The 27,507-nt window shown below is 40.0% G+C and overlaps 1 protein-coding gene and 1 long non-coding RNA gene across 2 annotated transcripts; both read left to right on the forward strand.

The window, feature by feature from the left end:
• Positions 1 to 1,030: 1,030 nt before the first annotated feature.
• Positions 1,031 to 20,514, forward strand: KRT23 (keratin 23). The gene is made up of 8 exons (XM_044247979.1): positions 1,031 to 1,474; positions 10,250 to 10,332; positions 11,699 to 11,855; positions 13,243 to 13,404; positions 13,492 to 13,614; positions 17,249 to 17,469; positions 18,505 to 18,536; positions 20,131 to 20,514. Exons 1-8 carry the CDS (start codon positions 1,079 to 1,081, stop codon positions 20,214 to 20,216), a joined length of 1,260 nt encoding a protein of 419 aa, XP_044103914.1. The 5' UTR covers positions 1,031 to 1,078; the 3' UTR covers positions 20,217 to 20,514.
• A 1,878-nt stretch (positions 20,515 to 22,392) lies between these two features.
• Positions 22,393 to 27,422, forward strand: LOC122906272. Its single transcript, XR_006384527.1, has 2 exons — positions 22,393 to 22,445; positions 27,350 to 27,422. It is a non-coding gene; the product is annotated as an uncharacterized LOC122906272 (long non-coding RNA).
• Positions 27,423 to 27,507: the final 85 nt, after the last annotated feature.

A 27,507-nucleotide genomic window follows, 5' to 3' on the forward strand; every position in this document is an offset into this window, starting at 1 on the left:
CGTCTGTAAGATTAGTGGTTTGAATGGAGGTATACTAAAGTCCCTTCCAGTGTTGCCATTTTATTTCAAAGTCCCCTTTAAATCTAATTGCTGGGAACCAGCACGTGGCTCCCCACCCCCAGACTAGTTCTTTATCCATTTCTAACCTTTACCTTGGCAGATAAAGCCTAAGATTCATCAAGCACGTTAGACAGCCCATGGCACAATTCCTGTGTTCCTCCATCCCCTCTACAGATCACAGACATACAGAAGCCAGCCTGTTCAAGGCTCAGCCGGGACAGGGCCGCTGGCCAGTTACCAAAGGCTACATTCCTGCCAGGGGCCAAGGAAGTCCTGGTGCAGGCTGGGCTGTTTGGTTTTGAGGTGTGCTGGGGATGAAAGGCACCCTGGAAGTGGAAGGCTCGGTCATTCATTAATTAATTATAATTGAGGGTTTGTTCTTAAGAACGATCCTTTGAAATTACTTTCCATCAAACAGTAACTGCCACAAAGGCATCAGATGTTCAGAACATTCTCCATCTCCTCAGCATGAGTATTTTTATTCTAGAACCTGAGATTCTGATCTGGCTCTTTGCTTGGGAGTCCCTCCCACCCTCACTTTAGAGCTGGGGTGTGTTTGGGGCTGGGGAAGGCATGTGTGTCTGTGTGCTAAAGGTCTACTTTTCAAAAGGAAATCTGTACCACACCAAATAGCCTTTTTGTCAACTTCAGTCTGATCCTTTTCAGATAAATGGTCAAAGAAAAAAATCCCACAGAAAGATTAGAAAGACACCTGAGACTAATACCCACCTCATGCGGTGGGCCGCACCTCCCGGTTACAACAAGAAGGGAGAAGCAAACTGGTGTATTGATGTGGCTCTAAACAACAACAGTGTGTGTGAAGGCCCAAGGGCACTTCAGGATTGACCAAGAGGAAACACCTGTTGCACAATGATACGATCTTGTTGGTGCAGTTGTCAGGGAAGGGAACTCCCACTGTGAAGCGCATAAAACCATCCAGGGCAGTTTGGGGCGGCTCAGTTCTGCAGGGCCAGGGAGCGGAGCAGAACCCAGCCCTGCACCAAACACAGATGGGACCATGAACTCCAGCCACAGCTTCAGCCAGACCCCTTCTGGCTCCCTCCGTGGCACGGGAGGCAGCTGGGGCCAGCTGGGGAAGTTCCCTCGGGCTCCCAGTGTCCATGGGGGCGCCGGGGGTGTCCGCATCTCCCTTTCCTTCAGCTCACCAAGGTGCCTGCCTCCTGGAGGCCCTTGGGGATCTAGAAGAGGCAATCCCCTCCCTGCTGCAAGTGGGAAGGAGGTGATGCAGAACCTCAATGATCGCCTGGCTTCCTACCTGGACAAGGTGCGTGCCCTGGAGGAGGCCAACGAGAAGCTCGAACGTCGTATCCTGAAGTGGCATGAGCAGAGAGATCCTGGCAGTAAGCAAAATTACTCCAAGTATGAGGAAAACATCAGCCACCTGCAGGAGCAGGTAAGATCATGGGCGACCCTGGAACTCAAGAGGGGGCTGCATTTCCAGTCATGGGAGGAGAAATCAGTATAAAAGACAATTTCCAGGAAAAATGGCAAAAGAACTGAAAGTAATTATAAACAAAGGTATTGGAGGATATTTTCTTGTTATACCTTTTGGACTTGGGAAAGCCTGTGTTGTGTATTTCGTCCTCTATACATAAATTTTATGGAAAATCAAAAAAAAAAAATGTAAGGCAACCAGGTGCTGTCTGGTGTCACTTGTGATACAGGAATGTTACAGTAACAATAAGGGCCGATATTCATCCCTCATGCTCAGGGCCCAAGAAGCATAAGAGGCACAAGAGAGCGTTTGCTTTCTCATTATTTCAGTTCTGCTCCATCTCAAAAGTCCTGGCAAAAGCATGATTACCCACAGAAAGAAAGGCCAAGTTCACGATTCTGGAGATCATACCTAAAGGCTGTCACTCCACTAACAGATACATCATTCTGACATTCCTGGGTATTTCCTCTTGAGGGCTGCTAGAAGTTCTAAGTTCTGCTGCTCCCAACTCTAAAAAGGCATATTGCTAGGGAAAAAAAAATAAAATGGGCACAATTTTTGGAATCTTGGAGTTGGGATGGGTTATAGAGACTTCTTTAAAACAAAAAAAAATTTTCAACCAAACAGTTAAAAAAAAAAAAGCTGAGCTTATACCTTCTGGAACATCTCACAACATTGATTAGAAGTGGAGGGAATCCAGTCGGCTCATAAATTATTTTTTAAAGCTATATAGCTTCCCTCTTATGTAAAGTGGTCCCAGAAAATTCCCTGTAAGATCATGATTTTACCCATCCTCGAAAGGGCATCACAGGTTTCCAATATTTATACAGTATGATTTCTCAACCCTTAGTCGTCCTTGCTTGAATGTAGGAAAGACCAATCAAGATAATATAAATCTGTCCTCATAATGAACCCTAATTATTGAATAATCAACCTAATAACTGACTGCATAATTACCCTAACTATATAGTACATGGTTGTCTTTATGGAAAAAACAAGGTGACTCAACAAACCACATCATATTTTTTTTCATTAATAAAGTTGCTTTTGTGTTAGAATGGAGAGAATAAAAGATTTTTGCAAATGGACAGCTGAGAACCTAACTCCCGAAAGAAACATGAGGTCAGACCTGGTCAAACAATTCACTAACTGACAGCAGAAAAAAGGGAAGAGGGAGGAAAACATTTATTAAGCCCTTATTGTATGCCAGCCTTCATGTGGGATTTTTTAATACACATTAGCTGAAAGCAAAAAGCTTTCTGCACTGATGGAAACATTCAACGTTACCTGATTCAATTCTTACAATGACCCTGTAAAGAGACAGAAGCTCAGAGAAGTGAGGTAGTCACCAGAAGCCACCAGCAAGAGGCGGACATGGGATTCTAACTCAGATCTGTTTCTAAAGGCCTGACAATTTCCACACAACATGGTGCTCACTAGCCTATGTCCTACAAAAATGGTGCTGCTTGTAGAAATACTGCATTACAGTTGCATTGCTAATCATACGACACACATTTCATACACATTATCTCATTCTGTGAAGCAAGTATTCTTACCCCAAATTTATAGATGAGGAGACTGAGACTGAGTGGTTGCCCAAATTCTTTGGAACAGAACTGAGTGAAGTGAGCGGGGGCAATGCCAAGGAATGGGTGGCTTGCCTATTCTCTAAGCCTATTCTCTAAGCCCACTCTCTAAGCCTGGGATTCTGGGTTCTGACTTTAAATTCTGGGCTATATATTAAATTCAGGATTGAATTCCACTCGTTTCTGGATTACTTATTTTAGTTGTATTCTTTTCATGTTTGAAGAAAACAGTTCTTTGAAGTTGAGGTTTTACTATCTGTCCTGACCTCCCCCACAGGCAAGAAAACAGAGACACAAGAGTACAACAACCCACAACAAGCAGGGGCTGACCCCTTCCCAGGCCTCGATGAAATGCTATCAGTAGATATAGTGTTCTTCCAACTCCACTGTAGGGATCTTAAGTATGACTCAAAAAGTCTGTCAGAAAATGAGTTCAAAAATTAATCCAATCCTTTTGAAACACCGAGTTGGACTTCGTCATAAGGATATGTGTTTTTAGAATGGCTCTCAATAGTACCATATTTTGGCACTGTGGTTTATGATTAAAAAATTCTATTATCTTCTTCCTGGAACAAGATTACACACCCTGGAGCAACAATGCTATACAATACACCAACTCAAGTGTTTTAAAAGAATGAACTCAGAGCCTTGAGGGAAAATCCAGGTGATTAATTACAACACACAATGCAAAACCTATGCTTCACAAATTATTTCTCAACCCATCCTCATCATCCATTCATTACTGTGAAGGATGTCTCTGAAAGAGTGGCTGTATCATAATATTGCATCAAGTAAGCCTGAACAGGGGAAATAATTTTGGTTTTTAAATGTGCTCTGTATCAAATGCATTTCAGAATTCACCATTCATGTACTCTGAGAAGAACGCTGACTGAGGGAATCAGATTCACTTTTTTTTTCCAATTTATTTATTTTCAGAAAAACATTATTCATTATTTTTTCACCACACCCAGTGCTCCATGCAAGCCGTGCCCTCTATAATACCCACCACCTGGTACCCCAACCTCCCACCCCCCCCCCCGCCACTTCAAACCCCTCAGACTGTTTTTCAGAGTCCATAGTCTCTCATGGTTCACCTCCCCTTCCAATTTACCCAAATTCCCTACTCCTCTCTAACGCCCCTTGTCCTCCATGCTATTTGATATGCTCCACAAATAAGTGAAACCATATGATAATTGACTCTCTCTGCTTGACTTATTTCACTCAGCATAATCTCTTCCAGTCCCGTCCATGTTGCTACAAAAGTTGGGTATTCATCCTTTCTGATGGAGGCATAATACTCTATTGTGTATATGGACCACATCTTCCTTATCCATTCATCCGTTGAAGGGCATCTTGGTTCTTTCCATAGTTTGGCGACTGTGGCCATTGCTGCTATAAACATTGGGGTACAGATGGCCCTTCTTTTCACGACATCTGTGTCTTTGGGGTAAATACCCAGGAGTGCAATTGCAGGGTCATAGGGAAGCTCTATTTTTAATTTCTTGAGGAATCTCCACACTGTTCTCCAAAGAGGCTGCACCAACTTGCATTCCCACCAACAGTGGAAGAGGGTTCCCCTTTCTCCACATCCCCTCCAACACATGTAGTTTCCTGTTTTGTTAATTTTGGCCATTCTAACTGGTGTAAGGTGATATCTCAATGTGGTTTTAATTTGAATCTCCCTGAGGGCTAATGATGATGAGCATTTTTTCATGTGTCTGATAGCCATTTGTATTTCTTGATTGGAGAAGTGTCTGTTCATATCTTCTGCCCATTTTTTGATGTGTTTGTCTGTTTTGTGTGGGTTGAGTTTGAGGAGTTCATTATAGATCCTGGATATCAACCTTTTGTCTGTACTGTCATTTGCAAATATCTTCTCCCTTTGTTGCCTCTTTGTTTTTTTGACTGTTTCCTTTGCTGTGCAGAGGCTTTTGATTTTGATGAAGTCCCAGAAGTTTATTTTCGCTTTTGTTTCCTTTGCCTTTGGAGACGTATCTTGAAAGAAGTTGCTGTGGCTGATATCAAAGAGATTACTGCCTATGTTCTCCTCTAAGATTCTGATGGATTCCTGTCTCACGTTGAGGTCTTTTATCCATTTTGAGTTGATCTTTGTGTACGGTGTAAGAGAATGGTCGAGTTTCATTCTTCTACATATAGCTGTCCAGTTTTCCCAGCACCATTTATTGAAGAGACTCTCTTTTTTCCACTGTATATTTTTTCCTGTTTTGTCAAAGATTAATTGACCATAGAGTTGAGGGTCCATATCTGGGCTCTCTACTCTGTTCCACTGGTCTATGTGTCTGTTTTTATGCCAGTACCATGCTGTCTTGGTGATCACAGCTTTGTAATAAAGCTTGAAATCAGGTAAGGTGATGCCGCCAGCTTTATTTTTGTTTTTCAACATTTCCTTAGCGATTCGGGGTCTCTTCTGATTCCATACAAATTTTAGGATTATTTGCTCCAGCTCTTTGAAGAATGCCAGTGGAATTTTGATCGGAATGGCATTAAAAGTATAGATTGCTCTAGGCAGTATAGACATTTTAACAATGTTTATTCTTCCGATCCAAGAGCATGGAATGGTCTTCCATCTATTTGTGTCTTCTTCAATTTCTTTCATGAGTGTTCTGTAGTTCCTCAAGTACAGATCCTTTACCTCTTTAGTTAGGTTTATTCCCAGGTATCTTATGGTTCTTGGTGCTATAGTAAATGGAATCGATTCTCTAATTTCCCTTTCTGTATTTTCATTGTTAGTGTATAAGAAAGCCACTGATTTCTGCACATTGACTTTGTATCCTGCCACGTTGCTGAATTGCTGTATGAGTTCTAGTAGTTTGGGGGTGGAGTCTTTTGGGTTTTCCATATAAAGAATCATGTCATCTGCGAAGAGAGAGAGTTTGACTTCTTCATTACCAATTTGGATACCTTTTATTTCTCTCTGTTGTCTGATTGCTGTTGCTAGGACTTCTAATACTATGTTGAACAAGAGTGGTGAAAGTGGGCATCCTTGTCTTGTTCCTGATCTCAACGGGAAGGCTGCAAGCTTTTTCCCATTGAGGATGATATTTGCTGTGGGTCTTTCATAGATAGATTTGATGAGGTTCAGGAATGTTCCTTCTATCCCTATACTTTGAAGCGTTTTAATCAGGAACGGATGTTGGATTTTGTCAAATGCTTTTTCTGCATCAATTGAGAGGACCATGTGGTTCTTCTCTCTTCTCATATTAATTTGTTGTATCACATTGATTGATTTGCGAATGTTGAACCATCCTTGTAGCCCAGGGATGAATCCCACCTGATCATGGTGGATAATCTTTTTAATGTGCTGTTGGATCCTGTTGGCTAGGATCTTGTTGAGAATCTTAGCATCCATATTCATCAGTGATATTGGTCTGAAATTCTCCTTTTTGGTAGGGTCCTTGCCTGGTTTGGGGATCAGGGTAATGCTGGCTTCATAGAAAGAGTCTGGAAGTTTTCCTTCTGCTTCAATTTTTTGAAACAGCTTCAGGAGAATAGGTGCTATTTCTTCTTTGAAGGTTTGGTAGAATTCCCCAGGGAATCTGTCAGGTCCTGGGCTCTTGTTTTTTGGGAGGTTTTTGATCACTGATTCAATCTCGTTATTAGATATCGGTCTATTCAGGTTGTCGATTTCTTCCTGGTTCAAATTTGGTAGTTTATATTTTTCCAGATTCACTTTTTTTTTTAAGATTTTACTTATTATTTGACAGACAGAGAGCGTGATAGAGGGAACCCACCAGAGGGAGTGGGAGAAGGAGAAGCAGGCTCCCCGCAGAGCAGGGAGCATGATGCGGGGCTCGATCCCAGGGTCCTAGGATCATAACCTGAGCTGAAAGCAGACACTTAACCACTGAGCTACCCAGGCACCCCAGCGTCAGAATCTTGATGTGGGTTTTACAACAGATAAATTACCAATTTAACTCAGAAAAGCCAAATAGGCCCACAGATTGTATTTTTTATTTTTCTGATTCCACAGAGGGAATACTGTTTGGTTTCTCTGGAAACTCAGCGCGCAGGGTCCCCAAGCTTTTGAGGATGGAGCTGCTTATAGAACGGAATGAATAAAGAGCCTGGAAGGGAAAAGCATTGGTATGAAAGTCCCTAAGCAGCACTGGAGTGGGGAGACAAGGAAATATCCACAGAATCCTTTTTTAGAGCAAAGGAAGTAGCCATAGTACCTTTTGGAATCCACCAAAGGATGAAAGGAGTGGAGCAGGGTAGCAACCTGGTTATCTCCCACCACGAAGAGCAGAAGTTTGAGGATGTCTCTCAACATACAGAATCTGGGTTTTATCGAGTACAGACATTGGCTCTAATTACAAAAGTGCTGGCTTTTTACCTTCTTTTTTTTTCACTATATTCCCTACACTGTTTGTTTGTTTGTTTATTTATTTATATTTATTTCTTTTCTGCGTAACAGAATTCATTGTTTATGCACCACACCCAGTACTCCATGCATACGTGCCTTCCATAATACCCACCACCTGGCTTCCCCAATCTCCCACCCCCCAGTGTACTTTTTATTTCCATGCTTCATTTATTTGTAACTGGAAGTTTGCATCTCTTGATCCCATTTTCCTATTTCACCCACTTCCCTCCCCTCATCCTCTGGCAACCACCGGTTTGTTCCTTGCATTTATAAGTTCATTTCTGTCTGTTTGTTAGAATTCCATATATAAGTGAAATCATTTAATATTTGTCTTTTTGACTTATTTCTTGTCTCTGTGGTATTTTTCTGACTTATTTCAACCAGTATATACCCCCTAGATCCATCCATGTGGTTGAAAATGGTAGAATCTTTTTTTAAATGGCGTGGTAGTAGTATTCCATTATGTGTGTATGTATGTATGTGTGTATACATATATATCTCTCACATCTTTTGTATCCCTTCATCTATTGATGGACACTTAAGTTGGTTCCCTATCTTGGCTCCTATCAATAATGCTGCAATGAACACAGGGGTGCATACATGCTTTCAAATTGGTAAGGGTCTTTCTTCAGGTAAATACCCAGAAGTGGAATTATTGGGTCATTTGGCAGTTCTATTTCTAATTTTTTGAGAAGCCTCCATACTGTTTTCCACAGTGGCTGTACCAATTTACCTTCCCATCAACAATGTATAAGGGTTCCCTCTTCCCCATATCCTCTCCAACACTTACTATATCTTATCTTTTTGCTACTAGCCAATTCTGACTTGTGTGAGGTGTTACCTTATTGTGATTTTCACTTGCAGTTCCCAGATGATGAGTGATGCTGAGCATCTTTTCATGTGTCTTTTGGCCATCTGTATATCTTCTCAAAAGTTCTTATAAAAGAAAATTAAGGGGGCACCTGGGTGGCTCAGTGGGTTAAAGCCTCTGCCTTCTGCTCAGGTCGTGATTCCGGGGTCCTCGGATCGAGTCCCGCATTGGGCTCTCTGCTCAGCAGGAAGCCTGCTTCCCTTCCTTTCTTTCTGCCTGCCTCTCTGCCTACTTGTGATCTCTGTCTATCAAATAAATAAATTAAATTTTTTTAAAAAAAAAGAAAATTAAGTACTCTACAGTTTTCTAAATTAATATAGTTTCAACTAATTCTTCTGAGTGTCTACAGTGTGCCCAGAATATGCTAAATATGTTACAATGTTATTGTGTTTAACCTCTTCTCATATAATTCTCATAATTCTCTGATGAAGTGGCTACTATTATTATTACTATTGCCATTTTATGGATGAAGAAACTGAGACTCAACAAGTTCACTCAGCTAGTAGGTACAACAGCAGGACCCCAGGCTCTGCCTTTTGGGTTCTAGACCCAGAGTTACTACCACCTCTGAATTCTGCTATTGTGCATTCATGATACCAGATTCCAAGTAATCAGGGAAGCTTTGAATGGGAGCAGATCTTAAACGGTGCCTTTGTATTGAGCTATAAATTTGCGCTAAGGAAATCTTTTCCAAATAAAGGAATTATCTGTTCAAATGTATGGCAATGTCACAGGATTCTCTGCCTCCAGCTAAATCATGAAGTTTAGAGCTAGGACTTCTAGTAGTTTCTACTAAAAACTCCTTACTTAACAGATGATGAAATTGAAACCCAGGAAATAGGGTTTCATGCCAATGGCCAGTAACAGGAAGTAAAGAAGAAAATTCCCCAGTTCCTGGTTCAGCACAATACTTGGCACAAAAATAAGTAGTATTGTACTTTTGATGTTGAGACATCTTCCATCTAATTTTCCTGAAGACAGGGACATATATCAAATGAACACTACTCTGCTTACAACTACCTAGAAGAATTAACAAATCATGTACGTAAACACAACTGCTCAAGTAGAAACTTCCAATAGTAGTTTTCATGTTAAGGTTAAAAAACACATAAACATCTAGTAAAAGTCTTAACGAGAGGCTTTATCACAGTTAAAGTTTACTAAGCTGCCAAAAAGTTACTTCACTTAATATTTCAATAGCCACAATTTGGGCATTCTCATCATGGAATAATTTACAAACACTTACACATACCTACAAGTTATGTGAATGGCTATAGTCACTGTGGACAAAAAATAATTATGGCATGTGATGACTCTTATAAAATTCATTTAAAATCAGTTTGATGAACTAGTATCAGTGATATTTTGATACTTTGCTCAGTATCACTGATCAGAAACATGAATGCTACTACAGGGAAGAATTATGTTCATCTAAAATAACTATTGCACTTGAAGGGAGCCAAACTAATAGTCACAATAAAAATAGGACTAGAACTTAAAACTCTTCTAACATCATCAGATGTGGGTGAGCTGAAACAAAACAGTAAGATATGTTTGCAGCACTAGAAAGCCAGGAGGCCCTTTGAATGATGATTCTCTTTCCTCTTCCGATGTCATTCTTTCAGCATCGCCATCAATCCTAGCCTGTCAAACTGAGTGTGAAGAAAGACAGTGAAGTGGCTGCAGACCACGTTCTTACTTTAAAAACCATTCTGATGCTTTGTACCTAGTAAGTGCTCGGCATTTACTGATTTGATTATTTGTTGTTCCACTGCCAGAAAAGAAGTCATCTATGCTAACAAGTCATATACCTAGGAAATACAGTCTTTGGAAATGCAGCTCTCCCATGGGAGTGTGTCTGACTTAAATGACTCTTGATGGGTGTTTTACAGATCATGGATGGCAAGATGACCAATGCTCAGATCATTCTTCTCATTGACAATGCCAGGATGGCGGTGGATGACTTTGGCCTCAAGTAAGTTGCTTCCTCACCCCATTGTGGGCAGTTTTCATTTGCTGTTTTTCTTTTGCTTTGTTTTGGAGGTTCCTCTTGTTTTTATTTTGCCAAAGGAAAATTTATTTCACCATTAGCCACATATAATATCTTTTTTTAAATTAAATTTATTTATTTTCAGCATAACAGTATTCAATATTTTTTCACCACACCCAGTGCTCCATGCAATCTGTGCCCTCTATAATACCCACCACCTGGTACCCCAACCTCCCACCCCCCGCCACTTCAAACCCCTCAGATTGTTTTTCAGAGTCCATAGTCTCTCATGATTCACAAATATAATCAAAAGGCATAACATGAACAAATACTTGACTGGAGCCTACTTTAAACAAACTAGATATAAAATACAAATACACCTTATAGCATGGGGAAATTTGAATATGAACCAAGCATTAGATGATTTTAAGAGTTATTATCAGCTCTTTAAGGGTGATAATGTTATTATGCTTATTTAGAAACTCCTGTTTTTATTTATTTTATTTTATTTTAATTCCAGTAGTTAACATACAGTGTTATTATTTGTGTGTTGTTACACCTATCAGATGTACAATATAGTGATTCAGCACTTGCATACATCACCCAGTGCTCATCACAAGTACACTCCTTAATCCCCATCACCTCTTTCCCCCATCCCCCTACCCATTTCCCCTCAGGTAACCATCAGTTTTTTCTCCATAGTTAAAAGTATGTCCATCACTTAGATTTAACAGCTGTTAACATTTTGCTTCTCTTTTTTTTTTTAACATCTTGCTTCTCTTTTTTTTTTTAAGACTTATTTACTTATTGAGAGAGAGCACGTGGCAGGGAAATTCAGAGGGAGAGGAAAAGTAAGAATCTTAAGTAGACTCAACAGTGAGCACAGAGCCCAACATAGGGCTTGGTCTCAGGACCCTGAGATCACGACCCAAGCCAAAACCAAGAGTCAGATGCTTAACCAACTGAGCCACTCAGGTGCCCCCATTTTGCTTCACTCTTAACAAAAAAAAATTTTTTTTAACGATGTATCCTAAGTATTTAGGGGGGAAATATCATAATGTCTATAATTTAGTTTAAAATACAAAATAGAGATGAAGCAAAATTTTAACAGTAAGTCTTAGCAATGGGCATATGACTGTTTATTAGTAAACAGTCCTCTCTAATTAAAAACAACAACAACATTGAGTCACCATCAGAAAAACTTGTGTGAAACAGACATATGAGGGATTCATGATGTGTTCATTTGCCCCTAACCTAAAAAGTACAAAATTCACCTCTAAAGTAAGGTGAATCCTTACAAGGCAATGGCCTTCCAACAAAAGTTGTATTCTTCTCTTCCTTCCAACCAAAGGTATGAAAATGAACACTCCTTCAAGAAAGACCTGGAAATTGAAGTTGAAGGTCTCCGAAAGACCTTAGATGATCTGACCATTGTCACAACAGATCTGGAACAGGAGGTTGAGGGGATGAGGAAAGAGCTCATCCTTATGAAGAAGCGACATGAACAGGTAGGACTCCTCAGGAGCTCCTGGTAACCAGCACAGCTCTTAATCTGTACCTTCAGATGATTCAATAGCCCAGAAGAAACAACCATCTAAATGTCAGTCTTAGTTTCCTTCAACCTAAATAATTATAAGGAATCATATAAACATCTAATTTTTCCATCTTCAAGGTTATCTTGACATTACAGTGTCAAATCCAATAGCCAAAATATGATCAAAATTAATGATGAATCAGTCAACAATTTTGCTAATAAACAATGTTTACCTAGACTAGTTTATGAATATGATACTGCAAGAATAAATGCATGGGATTGAACTTCCTTCATTGACCCAATGTGCAGCAAATTGGGAGACAGTAGAATAAAGAGAATTTGCCACTAACCAAGGTAAATAAAACTAGTGGCAAAAATGAAGAATCTTAAAACAGAAGAAGAAGGAGGAGGAGGAGGAGGAGGAGGGGAAAGAAGAGGAGGGAGAGGAGGAGAAGGAGAAGAAAAACATTAATCTCCATAAGCATTTAACTGACTTTGAAAAAGGTACCATCAATCTAAATTCCCTGAAACTCTGACACAGTAGGAGAAAAGCAATCCCCGTTTTAGGCAAATAAAATTGCTTAAGAACATCAAAGAACTTCAATTCTGAACAGTTGGTAAGACAGTGATTATTAATTAAACTATTCCTATGGTTTCTTGATTTTCTTTTTTTTTTTCAGATTTTATTTGAGAAACAGAGATAGTGACAGAGACAGAGAGAGAGAGCATGAGCAGGAAGGAGAGGGAGAAGTAGACTCCCTGCTGAGCAGGGTCCACCCCCCCACCCCGACTTGGGGCTCAATCCCAGGTCCCCAGGAGCATGACCTGAGCCAAAGGCAGACACTTAACCAACTGAGTCACCCAGGTGCCCCTCTTGATTTTCATGACATCCTACGGGTGTCAGCCCTACAGAGTCATAATGCATTGACAAGATATTAAAAGTCTTTATACTTTTTGACTTTGGGCTGCTGAACTGCCTCCCAAAATCTTTAGCCTCTAACCTGAAATGTTCAACAGTTGAATTATGCCACCACTTCACCCATGAACATGTGCTGGAGTACTTTACATGCTATGGAAGCATGATTCTTTGTGAAACATTTTCAACCAGGGATTAAGTCAATAATCACAGAGGTCATTTGGTTACCTATCTAGTGCTATTTTTTTTACTTTATAAACTTATAATAGAAAAAAACATACAGTGTTTTGCCATCAACAAATAACTGAGAAACCAAACCATGCCAGTAAAAGAAAAACAACCACAAAAGCTGAATTTTTAAAAGATCTGTTAACTGCTGCCAATCAACACACCTCTGGCCTTCTGATTATCACAGCCAATTCATTTTCTTTCTGTTATTAAACAGGAAATGGAGGAACATCATGTACCAAATGACTTCAAGGTCAGTGTGAAGGTGGATACAACCCCAGGAGAAGATCTGATCAAGGTCCTGGAGGATATGAGGCAGGAATATGAGTATATAATAAAGAAGAAGCATCAAGACCTGGACGCTTGGTATAAAGAGCAGGTAAAGGAAAGGAGTTCAAACTTCCCAAAGGTTCCATTGCCATGTAGTCCCAATGCCAATGCCTCTCTCCTTTGCTTGGTCTCCTAGTCAGCCACCATGGCCCAGGAGGTGGCCAGCCCAGCAGCTGTGCAGAGCAGCCAAAGTGACATCCATGAGCTGAAGCGCACTTTCCAGGCCCTGGAGATAGACCTGCAGGCACAGCACAACAGGGTGAGTGTGAGCTAGGGTCAGGTACCACCTCCTCCATGAAGCCTCTCTTGACCTCTCTCCTGGGCTCCTCTCCCCAACTCCCTTGGGAGTTCCCACTTCTCATCCAAACTGTTCGTGGTGAGAAAGATAATAAGTGCTGCCATTTATTGAGGTGTCCACAATGTGCCACATTGTGTGCCAGGGGGTTCATTAATGTTAACTGCCATCAAACCTCACTTTAGCCTTTCCAGATAGGTCTTCATGTTCTCATTTTAGGGATGAGGAAACCAAAGCTCCAGACAGTTAAGTAAATTTGGTCAAGGTCACACAGATAGTGAGTGGCCAGTGGCAAAGCCACCTGGTATTTAGGGAAAGGTATGAGGGTCTAGTAGGCCCTCATAATCTCTAGTAGTGCTCTCCCCACTTACAACCAGGCCCCCTGAAACCCCAATACAAAAAAAATTTCTGGTGTCAACATGAATTGGTGGCAAATCCAGGCCAGGCTGACTCCAAAGTACTGCTCTGTCCATCATGTAGATGTCTTATCACCCAGTAAATTATAAATTCTTTTTTAAAAGATTTTATTTATTTATTTGACAGGCAGAGATCACAAGTAGGCAGAGAGGTAGGCAGAGAGAGAGAGGAAGAAGCAGGCTCCCTGTTGAGCAGAGAGCCCGATGCGGGGCTCAATCCCAGGACTCTGAGATCATGACCTGAGCCGAAGACAGATGCTTAACCAACTGAGCCACCAAGGCATCCCTAAGACATCGTTTTTTGGGTTTGGTTTATTTATTTATTTATTTATTTGACAGAGAGAGAGAGATCACAAGTAGGCAGAGAGGCAGGCAGAGAGAGAGAGAAGGAAGCAGGCTCCCCGCTGAGCAGAAAGCCCGATGTGGGGCTCAATCTCAGGACCCTGAGATCATAACCTGAGCTAAAGGCAGAGGCTTTAACCCACTGAACCACCCAGGAGCCCCAAATTATAACTTCTTATATCTAAGTCATTTCTATACTTTTCATGGTTTTTAGTAAAATGCTCTGTATGAGTGTCATAAGCACTCAAAATTCATTAAATCAAATCTATGATTTGATTCTCTTTGTAGCCTATCTGAATCTTCTAATCATTCATCAATATTATTTCCAAGTGCTACTCTGACCTTGATCTTGAGGAGAAGTAATTGGTTCATTCTGTTGCCAGGTACACAAGATAAATTACTGTTATGCTTTAGGAATAAGTGATAGTGAACAGACATTTAAAATGTACACTGTCAAGGGGATAATAATGAGCACAGAAATAATTACAGTGTTTTATAGTTTTCAAAACATTTGGACATACAGTATTTCACAACAACCCTGTGAGGTCAGCAAGACATTTACATTCATTTTCATGCATTCTACTATCTGACATTATTCTAAGTACTAAGGATTTTATAATAAGGGAATTTACATTCTAGTGTGGATGACAGATCATCAAAATATATAATGTGTGAGTTGGAGAAAATGGCTACCAAGAAATGGAGCATGGAATGGGGAAGTTAGGCATGCTGGAGTGCAGAGCTGCATTTTATTTTTTTTTAAAGATTTTATTTATTTATTTGACAGAGAGAGATCACAAGTAGGCAGAGAGGCAGGCAGAGAGAGAGAGGAGGAAGCAGGCTCCCTGCTGAGCAGAGAGCCTGATGCGGGACTCGATCCCAGGATCCTGAGATCATGACCTGAGCCGAAGGCAGTGGCTTAACCCACTGAGTCACCCAGGCGCCCCCAGAGCTGCATTTTAAACAAGGTGGTCAGGAAAGGTTTTTACTGTTGAGGTGACAGTTGAGCAAAAAACCTAGAAGTGGTAAAGAAGTGCATTATGTGGCTAGGGAGAGGGGATTCCAGGGGGAGGGAACAACAAACGCAAAAGCCCTGAGGCATGGGTGTTTCAGATGGGTTGGTGGAAGAGCAGGGAAGCCAATGTTTCTGTAGTGAGCGTACAAAGAGAAGAAAGATGAGAAGAGGGAAGGGAAGGGGAGGCCCTTGGGGTAAGGATGGGAGTCAGACTGTGTATCTTGGCCCCTGGAGGGAGGTCCAAAGGACTTTGGAACAGCAGGTATGGACAACTCTTTGAGGAGCTTTGCTGTAGGTGAAGGAGAGCAAAGAAACTGGATGACAACTGAAGGTGGATATGGATTCAAGAGAGGAAAATTTTAAAGTGGGAGAAATTATTCTATTTGAAAGTCGATGGGAAGAATCTGGTATAGAGGAAAATATGAATGATGCAAGAAGGCGCGCAGTTGCTAAAATGACTGGAGCACAGACAGCTCATGCACAGGAACAGGAGGGAAACAAGAATCTGGACCCAGGTTCACGTATGTGGGTGGAATTAATGGTGGGAGCTTGTGGGAATTATCTCCTTATGGCTTTGATTTCCTCCATAACACAGGAAGCAAGGCCATTAGAAAAGGGGGAGGGTGGCGCCTGGGTGGCTCAGTGGGTTAAGCTGCTGCCTTCGGCTTGGGTCATGATCTCAGGGTCCTGGGATCGAGTCCCACATCGGGCTCTCTGCTCAGCGGGGAGCCCGCTTCCTTCTCTCTCTGTCTGCCTCTCTGCCTACTTATGATCTCTCTCTGTCAAATAAATAAAATCTTTAAAAAAAAAAAAAAGAAAAAGAAAAGGGGGAGGGAAAAGGGTATCTGAGGACAGAGGAGAAGGAATGCAGTATAGCCCTCTGGGAGAACAGGAGAGTAATGAGTGCAGGCCAGGCAACATGAAGTGCCCCATGAAAGTCAAAAGCCATCATCAAGGGAGAGCACCCAGCACAGTTACGAGTTTCTCCTGAAGATTAAAATTACGTGCGCCAGAAAAGCAGGTGGGAAATCCAAACAGAACAGGGACTTGAACTCAGTTCTCTGTACCCTAGTGCAGCAACTTCACTGTGCAGCTTTTAGTATTTCCTCAGTTATGACAAGTTGTCACCATTGCCATAATCAACAAGTATTGCTTGGGACGATGGTTGCCAGATAGATCAAATTAAAATATAGGCCATCCAGTTAAATCTGAATTTCAGATACAAAACAAAGGTTTTTGTTGTTGTTTTGTTCATTTGTTTTTGTTTTTTTTTTTACTATAAGTATGTCCCATGCAATACTGAGGCAATTTTTAGGACATACTTGTACTAAAAAATTACTCATTGCTCATTTGAAATTCAAATTTAACAAGGCGCTATTTTATCCGGCACTCCTACTTGAGACCCTACTCTGAATATATAAAGAGATAGCAGTTCAGTTATTGTTTCACCCAGCAGTTTTCCATCTGGGTACAGACAAAATGTAAGCATGAGGAGGTGAGGAACAGATCAGGGCAAGGCAGTATACACCCAATTCCAAATGAGTAGCATATACAACAAACACTGCAGGAATGTAACGAAGTTGCCAAGAGCTCCCCAACACAAAGAAATGCCCAGAAAATGGGCTTCAAAAGTCCTGACTCTGGTCCACTTGTCACTGCCCAAGCCCCAAACCTGTCAGTCAGCCAGCTGCCCACCTTTGCATCCCAGGAGCCACCAAGACACCTAGCAGAGTGATTGGTGTATTGTAACTACTCAACAAGCCCACATTTTGAAGCAATCAAGCCATCAGTCAATTAATAGAAGAAACATCGTTTCCTCTTTCAGAAATCTGCTTTAGAGAACATGTTATCAGAGACCCAGTCTCGGTACTCCTGCCAGCTCCAGGACATGCAACGGGTCATCTCCCACTATGAGGAAGAACTGATGCAGCTCCGCCATGACCTGGAGCGTCAGCACAATGAATACAAGGTCCTCCTGGGCATCAAGACCCACCTAGAGAAGGAAATTGCCACCTACCACCAGCTCCTGGAGGGAAAGAGTGAGGGGTAAGGCAAAAGCTGGCAGGGGAGGAAGATGGAAAGAGCATCAAGTTTTTGTGGGTGCATTCATATACCCCAGGGTTCTGTTAGCAATCCTCTTCTAGAGAAAGAAAGGTTTATGTTGAATTTCTTCTGGACATTTAGATCAGGTTAAATTTCATTAAGTAGCAAGTATGAATTAATCAATTGTTATTCCCACAGCACTAAGATTTGAGGTCAATAGTGAAAATTAATATAATAAGATCTCTAGAAAAAAACAACTAGGAAGGTTTGGCTATAGTGTTTCCCACAGGGAATGCACACAATTTTGGCTAAACACATACACACCACCACCACCACCACCACCACCAAGAACACAACAACAACAACAACAGAAGGAAATATTTTAGCCTGACAGCAGGAAAAGAGTCCTAAGAAACTGAGAAATCTAGATTCTTCAATCTGGTATTACTGACCAACTTGTCCAGGAAGAAAAAAAAAGGGGGTGAGGGGGGCACATATATTCTATGACCCAAGAGAAAGGGTTAGAAAGTTTTTTAAAAGATACATAAATAGGGATACCTGGTTGGCTCAATCAGCAGAGCATGTGGCTCTTAATCTTAGGGTCATGAGTTCAAACCCCATATTGGGTGTAGAGATTGTTTAAATAAACTTCAAAAAACAAAATAAAATAAATAAAAATACATAAATAAAAGACTGTCAGACCAAATCCTGAACAGTCTGAAAATCCCAGGGATTCCAGACTTCAAACCCAGATCCTGGAAAGGATCCCAGTGGAGGCAAAGCCTAGAGCCAGGTGAAATAATGGAGGTGGTATGACAAACTTCCCTTGACCCCAGGGTCAGTTGGAGGAGGTACTCATTTCCTTCTGGATCCAGGAAGCGTTTCCCATGAACTCGTGACCTTGAGACTACACAGCTCAATTATCCTTATTAAAGAGCTATGAATTTACAAGCAGGCAAAGGAGGTTAGTTCACCTTAATGAGTTTTTATGATTGTTGCTAACACTAGAATGAGCTGTAACTCTTATCATTTTTATAGGACAATGGAGGAATCAAAGTCAAGTGTGGAAGGTAAGAAAAATTTCTTTCATTGTTCGAATCTACTTTTTAAAAATGAATCAACATGTTTATTCATTCTATAGTACTCACATCATCTATAGTACTCATAATCCTTAGTGTACTCCCAAGTATCCCAAGTTCGATTTTTAATTTACTTGCAGATGTCCAGGAATTTTTAATTAACTTAAAGTAGATAAAAAAGAAAAAAGTGTGCTCTCAGCGTTGTCTTCAATAATATATATGCAAGTTCTCTGCCAGCAGTAAAGCAGATAGCAATGATCATTCATACTATTAGATCTCTGTTAAGTTATAGAGTCTGTTTACTAAACTCCTAGGCAATTACAAGAAAACAATTTCACATAATTTCCCAAACTACATTCTGTTGAACATTAGTGTTCCATAAGACTTTGTGTATTACAAAATATGTGTCCCATGGACTGAAATGGTTGAAATACTAGGTTCTACCATCCTCTTCATGAACAGTCATGCATTTCAGTAAGTTAAAGATGGACCAGCCACCTCACTGCTGTGAGGAAGAAAAGGAACAGGAAAGACAAAGAAACATCAAAAGTTTTACTTTGCTTAACTTGGTGTCACCCAATGTCTTTGACCTAAGAACCCTACTTTCTGAGATTTTCTTTAAGGTCTCACAGAAAAGTTCTAAGAAACCACAGGGTGGGACAAGTGTCACTTTTCTGATTAGTTTGTGGTAAAAATGGTCTAAGGCATTAGAGATTCAGAGAATCGGGGTTCTAGGCACCATCAAGGGCAGCTTGTCTAACTGCTACCCCTCTATAAGATATCAACAAATGGTCCTTCAGTCTGTCCTTACACATGTCCAGGAATGGGGAACCCATTACTTGAAGGAGTGGCCCAATCTACTGTTGGAAAGTTTGATTTTAACAAAGTTCTCCCTGTATCTCTCTTTTTTTTTTTCTCCCAATTTATTTATTTTCAGAAAAACAGTATTCATTATTTTTTCACCACACCCAGTGCTCCATGCAAGCTGTGCCCTCTATAATACCCACCACCTGGTACCCCAACCTCCCACCCCCCTGCCACTTCAAACCCCTCAGTATCTCTCTTAATGTCAAGTCTTCCCTTTGGTCTGAATCAGTGTCCTGGTGTGTTGACAAAACACATATTCAAATAAACCATAACTTCAAAAACAATGACCATGATAAACATCCCTGGCCTCTCACCCATTCTTCATGCTCTCTAGATGTTTAAATGAGGCGCCCAGAATGGCATTTAGTTCTCTGTTAGCTCACAGAATCTATGATACAAGTGCAACAAAGCCTCCATAAGCAGGAAGACCTCTTTAAGAGTAGGTACTCAGAGCCTAGATTCTGTATCAAGCAAGCCTAGGATGCAGGTCTTAGCCTTTAGAAGGTAACACTATTCACACACCCTCGTTTCCTGGAGGGTGGGAGGAAAAACCCTCCTTGGTGAGATCTCTTCACTCCACCAAAGCCCACCATATTGCTGAGTGATAATTTTGGAAGGGACAGAGAAGATTCAGGTACTGAGAGCAGGGAACTAAAAATGAGTATTTCAGATGGTGGGAGAAGCATGGCAGTGACCTGTTCATTGCTTTTTCCCTCAGCTCCAAAGATCAAGGCCATCACACAGGAGAGTGTCAACGGAAGAATAATTCTTTCTCAAGTGAATGAGATCCAAAAGTGTGCTTAAGGCCAATAAAAGTTTCTGCCTATTGTAAGAACTACTTTTCTCCAATGGAAATCCTTGCCCAGACACGATTGGGTGAGTCCTAAGATATATCCTTGGAGTTATCAAACTCAGAAGCTTTTTTTTTCCCCTCTGTAACAATCTCACCAGATATTCTATAATGATCTTAATATATTGCTGCACTTTTTGAGTCAAATTATGAGTTCATGAGCTTTTTCAAGCTCTACTTTCCTACTACAATCTTCAGATTGCCATCACTACATATCTGTTTTGTAGCCAATAAAATGCTATGCCAGCTGCATCATGTCTCTGTTTATATCACATCATATTCATGTCATTTTTATATCAAGGTCTCATCCTAGCAAGGGATTCTCAGGGCACTGTCCATGAAAGAAAGGTGGTATGCTTTGAACTTAATTCCACAGCAGCCAAATGCTGGGCAGAATTGTTACCTTGCAGCCATGCAACCTAGTGACAAGATGTGGCTCATGAGGCTCTCCAGACCTCTGCCAGCAGGAAGGGGGGAGACACAAAGGAGGGGAGGCCTGGAAATATTCACTGAGAATGTGAGATGACCAAAAATAATTCTACTTCACACACATACATAACCTTAAGTGCCTAAAAGAAAGCTTAAGTTAGAAAAGGGAATTCGGGGTGGGGGGGAGCCCTTATTACAAATAGACACTAAGCCCCTAAAAGGGGAAGTGACTTGTCCAAGACCTATAATGCAAATATTAGATCCTGAGTATTATGTTGAGGTGGAGTATGGGCTGAAGCACAAAGACTATGCACCTCTGTTCTCTCAAAAAAATGCATTTTTCTCAAACTGTAGCCGTGTGAGTCACTGTTCCAGGGCTGGGACAGAGGAGGAATGTTGGAGAAAAGGAAGCTAGAAATCCATATATCTGCTAAGGCCTCATCAGAATGCTATTTACAGAATTATAGGTTGTTCACAATTTAAGGGACCACAAGCACAGGCTAGTCAAACTCTCCCATTTTACAGACAAATAAATTGAGGCCCAGAACATTAAAGGCATTTACTCAAACACTTACAGGATTGTTGCTAGTCTAGATCCAGCTCTCTTGAGTCCATTAACAGTTATTAAACTTAAAATGGTGTAATGTAGTTCCATTATTATCTAACACATTGGCAATGCCCCATTTGTCTTTTGTCTCTGCGTTTTAATTCTTTCTTGGAAAGGATTGCTTTTGATGTTTTCTGAACTGGGCATCTGTCAAAACTGAATTGGTCTTTCCTTTAAGGCAATTAATCAGTGTTTCTGATTCTTAATGCCCAAAGAATGGAAAACCAACCCATACCAATCTGAAATTAGGCAAAAGGAACCCAAGATAATTACACCATTGCAAAAATGTGTTATTGGTTTCACTGAAATACACTAATTCTCTGGAGTATAATTATAAATGTATCTGTACTATGTGGTTACTTCAGAGAATCTCAAAAATAACCAATACAGCAACAACTTCAGTGAGTTTTCTTTGTGCAGTATCTGTCTGTGGAGAAGTTTGATGTTTTGAGGGACAAGAGGAGACACATATTAGACTTCATTATTTCTCTTTTTCTATTTCACTTTACTACAAGAACTTCCTTACATTAATGAGGTACTAGAATCTCAAGGCAGATCTAAAAATTAAATTGTTTCCATTTTAGCACCAATTTACTCTACAATTTTAGACATTATTATCTCTTTCTTAAAATCTAGAAATTATGCATTAAATATACATATTTTCTCAAGGTGAAGTTTAAGCATTGCTAGCAAAATCTTTTGAAGTATATTTTAAAAAAATGTGATAAGCTGAAGGGAAAGTTATAATACTATGCCCAGAAAATAATCACTAATCTTCCATTTACCATCATAATTTATGTATGATTTGGTAACAGGAAATCATAACATAATGAATAATTTTTCAGTCAAGGGGCTAAAATATCCTTAAAGTGTTATTAATTTTTACTGTATTGATTAAGGTGATCAATTCATCCCAGTTTTCCCAGGAAACCCCTCAGTTCTAGGCAAATGAGGGTGTTTGGGTCACCCTAGTAATAATTAATTGCTCTTGCCTCAGCCCATTTAAGTAACTATAACTATACCACATACTGGGTGGCTTCTAAACAATAGAAATTTATTTCTCACAGTTCTGATGGCTGAGAAGTTCAAGATCAAGGCACCAGCATGGTTGTGTTCTGGTGAAGGCTTTCATCCTGGTTCACAGCTTGTATCCTTGAATGGGAGAAGAGGCCAGGGAGATCTTGGGGTCTCTTTTGTAAGAAAACGCATTCATGAGGGCTCTACTCTCATGACCTAAGCACCTTCCAAATGTCTCACCTACTAAAACCATCACCTGTAGGGGTTAGGATTTTAATATATGAATTTTTTAGGCCATACCATCTCTATTTCACTAAGTAGAGACAAGCAGAAAAATTAAACAATTTATCTGAATAAAGAGGTGGAGCACCTGAGTGGCTCAGCTGGTTGAGCATCTGACTCTTCATTTCAGCTCAGGTTATGATCTCAGGGTTGTGGAGTCGAGCCCCATGTCAGTCCCCATGCTTAGCACGGAGTCTGCTAGAGATTCTCTCCCTCTTCTTCTCCCTCTTCTTTTTCCTCTACCCCTCCCCCTGCTCTCTCTCTTTCTAAAATAAATAAATCTTTGAGAAAAAAAGACAATTGCATGTGAGGCAACACAGAATAACTTCTCCCCTGCATCTAAATCACCTCGAAAATATTTCAAAATACCCATTGCAAACTGATTAGTGCCTACATGTTTTGGTGAGTTACTAACCACAGATGTTTTCATTTGTATTTGGTTTTGACCAACACACACCCAAACCACATAAAACAGTTAGTAATAAGTTATATTGTTTTCATTCTAGAAATACTTTAAGCAAATAGCGCCTGTTCTATTACCCAAGACCCAACTAAACAAATAGTTGGCTAACCCAGAGAAATATAAAATATTGCTTCAGAATTTAATATTTATGGCAACATATTTTCCAACAGTACCATAACATGGTTGAGTGGATTGATCCATCTAATGTATGCCCAGCCAATCAAATACATGCCTTTACTTAATGTTTATTTTTCCATTAATGCTTTTATACACCTACCCTGTTAATGATGTGTGAAATTGAGAACTAAACTTATAAAAATTTATTATTTTTATTATAATTTAGCAATTGTACATTAGGGAATGTAGCAATTGTACATTAGGGGAAGAGGTCATAAAGTTGAGAAGAGGGCAAGGACCATAGGAAAAAAATGATAAGAGAAAGAGATCCCAGAAAATTTCTTTAGGGCAGAGGTCCTCAAACTCAGCTGCATTTCAGGATCTCCTGGGAGATTTAAAAATTCTAATGGCCAGGCTATGATGGATCAATTAAATCATGGTTTTTGAAGGTCAGGACCCAGGCAAATACATTTGAAAGATCCCCAAATAATTACAACATATAGACAAATTTGAGAACCTACTGCTTCTCAAGTAGCTTCAGGTGAGTGTTTCTATATTTGTATGTTTCCCATATTACTAATTGTTTAATACTGTTGTAAGAATGAATGACAGCTAATTGAAAAGTAAAAGCTTCCAAATGCTTGTGAGATAAGACTTTCATTTTACCAGACTGGAAGTTCCTTCCAAAAGGACAGCTGAATAAAAACTTAGAGGTAAGACAAATACTGAAATGTATTTCACAAAACTCTGCAAATTTACTTCCACCTAATCTTAGTAAAATCCTTTTCAGTTGCTTAATCAAAGATTTTCCCAAGGTGTTATGCTCCTGTAATGCATTTCTATGATGAAAATTTGCCATGTTATTTTAGCCTCTTCATTTCCTTTACCTCTTATTTTTTTATTTAATTTCTTTTCAGTGTAACAGAATTCATTGTTTATGCACCACACCCAGTGTTCCATGTAATATGTGCCCTCCATAATACCTACCGCCAGGCTCCCCCAACCTCCCACCCCCCGCCCCTTCAAAACCCTCAGATGTTTTTCAGAGTCCATAGTCTCTCATGTTCATCTCCCCCTCCAATTTCCCATAGATCCCTTCTCCTCTCCATCTCCTCATGTCCTCCATGTTATTTCTTATGCTCCACAAAAAAGTGAAACCATATGATAATTGACGTTCTCTTCTTGACTTATTTCACTCAGCATAATCTCTTCCAGTCTGTCCATGTTGATACAAAAGTTGGGTATTCATCATTTCTGGTGGAGGCATAATACTCCATAGTGTATATGGACCACATCTTCCTTATCCATTCATCCGTTGAAGGGCATCTTGGTTCTTTCCACAGTTGGCAACCATGGCCATTGCTGCTATGAACATTGGAGTACAGATGGCCCTTCTTTTCACTACATCTGTATCTTTGGGGTAAATACCCAGACAAAAGGCTGATATCCAGGATCGATAAAGAATTTCTCAAACTCAAAACACACAAAATAGATAATCATGTCAGAAAATGGGCAGTCCATCAGAAAGGATGAATACCCAACTTTTGTAGCAACATGGATGGGACTAGAAGAGATTATGCTGAGTGAAATAAGTCAAGCAGAGAGAGTCAAGTATCATGTGGTTTCACTTATTTGTGGAGCATAACAAATAGCATGGAGGACATGGGGAATTATAGAGGAGAAGGGAGTTGGAGGAAATTGGAAGGGGAGGTGAACCATGAGAGACTATGGATTCTGAAAAACAATCTGAGGGGTTTGAAGTGGGGGGGGGAGATGGGAGAACCAGGTGGTGGGTATTAGAGAGGGCACGGCTTGCATGGAGCACTGGGTGTGGTGCAAAAATAATGAATACTGTTATGATGAAAATAAATTTAAAAAAAAGAAAAAAAACTTAAAACATTTTAAAAAAAAGGGCAGAAGACATGAACAGACACTTTTCCAATGAAGACATACAAATGGCTAACAGACACATGAAAAAATGTTCATCTTACTTTTTTTTTAATAACAAAGCAAAATAGTAACATATGCAGGTAAGAGATTCATGGGGAAAACATCCCTAAGCCAAGTGACTAAAAAAATTAATTTTTAGGAACACCTAAGTAAATCTTTCCTTAAGGTAATATCAGATTATTTTAGTATTTGCCAAATGCACGTTTTACATTTCTCTAATAATCAGGTTAATCAGGCATCGCATATAGGCCAAACAAAAAAATAGCAGCATTAGAAGAAAACAGCAATCAATTGATTGAACTTTCTTGTTAAAGAGACGCAGAAGCTAAAGTCTAGAAAAGTTAGCTCAGCTCTCCTGGGACTCATATCTCATTCTTACCTATATGTAGCATCCCTGACATATGGAAACATCAGTATTGAAAAAAGCACCATATAATTTTTAAAACTCATAGCAAATTAAAAATAATAATTCTAAATGTATGAACAATTGAAAAACCAAAATAATTAAGGTATGAGCTTTTAAGGGAATCAATTTGTAAAAATGCTAATAATTGCCAGAGAAAAGTAAGCCTGCAATAGGTACTAAAGTTTAGATATTTTTATTTTCTATACAGATTATCTTAAATATAAATGATTTAGAGGCTCCTGGGTGGCTCAGTGGGTTAAAGCCTCCACCTTCGGCTCAGCTCATAATCCCAGGGTCCTGGGATCGAGCCCCACATCTGGTTCTCTGCTTGGTAGGGAGCCTGCTTCTCCATCTCTCTCTCTGCCTGCCTCTCTGCCTACCTGTGATCTCTCTGTCAAATAAATAAATGAAATCTTTAAATATATATATATATATATATATGTAAATTATTTAATGATAGCTTTACATAGCATGGAGATTTCTTAAAGTTTACATTGTATCAAATAATATAGCATACCATTTCTTTGGAATTAAAAATAACATAATTCTAAAAATACATTTTATGGACATTAAGCAACACCATACCATAGTTACATATTCACCTATCTAGCTTTTCACAATAGAACATGGATACTAAATAATATCATCATTTTCTGGCTATGTAGTGGATACTGGTGGCCTCAGTGAACCCACACCACCAAGTCTCAGGCCTTTCTGTAGTCTTTCCCACATAGAGCTTGATCATGTGACTTGATTTGGCCAATGGAATATCAACAAGCAAGACACAAGCAGAGATTTAATAAATGCTTACACATGAGGATTATATCTTCTCAGAATTTCCCTCTAGGAAGCCAGCTGCGATATGAGAAGTTCATTTACCCTGATACTCACGCTGTGAGGAGGTCTAAGCTAGCCTCACAGAGAGGCCACATGGAAAACTGAGGAACACAGCCAACAGTCATAACTGACGGTCCAGATGTATGACTCTGCTCCAACCATTCCAGCTGGTTTCCAGCCATTCAAGCCAAACAGGCTGAGGCCCCAGACATCATGGAGCAGAGATAAGTCAGCCCCAATATTCTGAATCTGAAATTCTGAACGACAAAATTACAAACAAATAAAATGTTTATTGTTTTAAGCCAGTAAGTTTGGGAGAAGTTTTTCACAGGACTACAGATAACAAAACCCAGTATTTAAAATAAGAGACCATTGTTTATTCCATGACAATAGCTAGTGTAAGTCTGGTCTCAACATTTCAACCAGGATTTTAGTCATTTTAACAGTGAAATTGATCTCTGTGGAAGACCTGGTCCAATAACCATAGATAAAACACCAAAGCATCCAAGAGAAAAGTCAAGATTCTCACTCTCCAGAGACAGCAGAAGTAAAGCCATTGCCCATGTATGTATGTTTACAGCTCTCCTCTCTGCCTCTTCACAATGGGTACCAAGCAGTGTAACTCCAACCCAAAAAGCAGGGACATCCTCTGCTCTTCCCTCAAGCACACCAGAATGCCCACGTAAATTCTCCTTCTTCTTATCTTTGAGTTTTGATTCCTTCTGACTCTGTCTTTAAGTTCCTCATTCCAGGGACATTAACAACTTCTCTATAAATATGCTAATGGTAAGTATCACACAGATCAAGAGCTTCACTGAAAGGTGATCTGTTTTCAATGTAGGTGAGCAATGTTCTCCTTCACTTAGAAACTATAAGGCCTCTTACAAATTAAGATGATCATGATTATCAGGTAGCTCTTATTTATAACTTTTAACTTTTTAAGTCATTATGACTCTTGACCATTGTCCATTCATTCTAGGCACATCTCTTCAGTATACTATTACAGCAATAAATGCTTTAAAGATTTTTGGTGTTTGTATACACCCTCTGAAGTGTTTTGTTGGTTATTTGTGTATCAAAACAACGTTGGTTTCTCTTCCTCACTACATGACTGAGATAATTCCCATGTGGGCGAGT

Source organism: Neovison vison, chromosome 5 (genome assembly GCF_020171115.1).
Source record: "Neovison vison isolate M4711 chromosome 5, ASM_NN_V1, whole genome shotgun sequence".
Lineage (NCBI taxonomy): Eukaryota > Metazoa > Chordata > Mammalia > Carnivora > Mustelidae > Neogale > Neogale vison.

Excerpts from the sequence above, each read along its gene's own strand:
- KRT23 (XM_044247979.1), top strand. The coding sequence starts at position 1,079 with ATGAACTCCAGCCACAGCTTCAGCCAGACCCCTTCTGGCTCCCTCCGT. Across the intron at positions 11,856-13,242 it reads TGAAGAAGCGACATGAACAG|GAAATGGAGGAACATCATGT; the intron begins GTAGGACTCCTC and ends GTTATTAAACAG. Across the intron at positions 18,537-20,130 it reads ATCAAAGTCAAGTGTGGAAG|CTCCAAAGATCAAGGCCATC; the intron begins GTAAGAAAAATT and ends TTTTTCCCTCAG.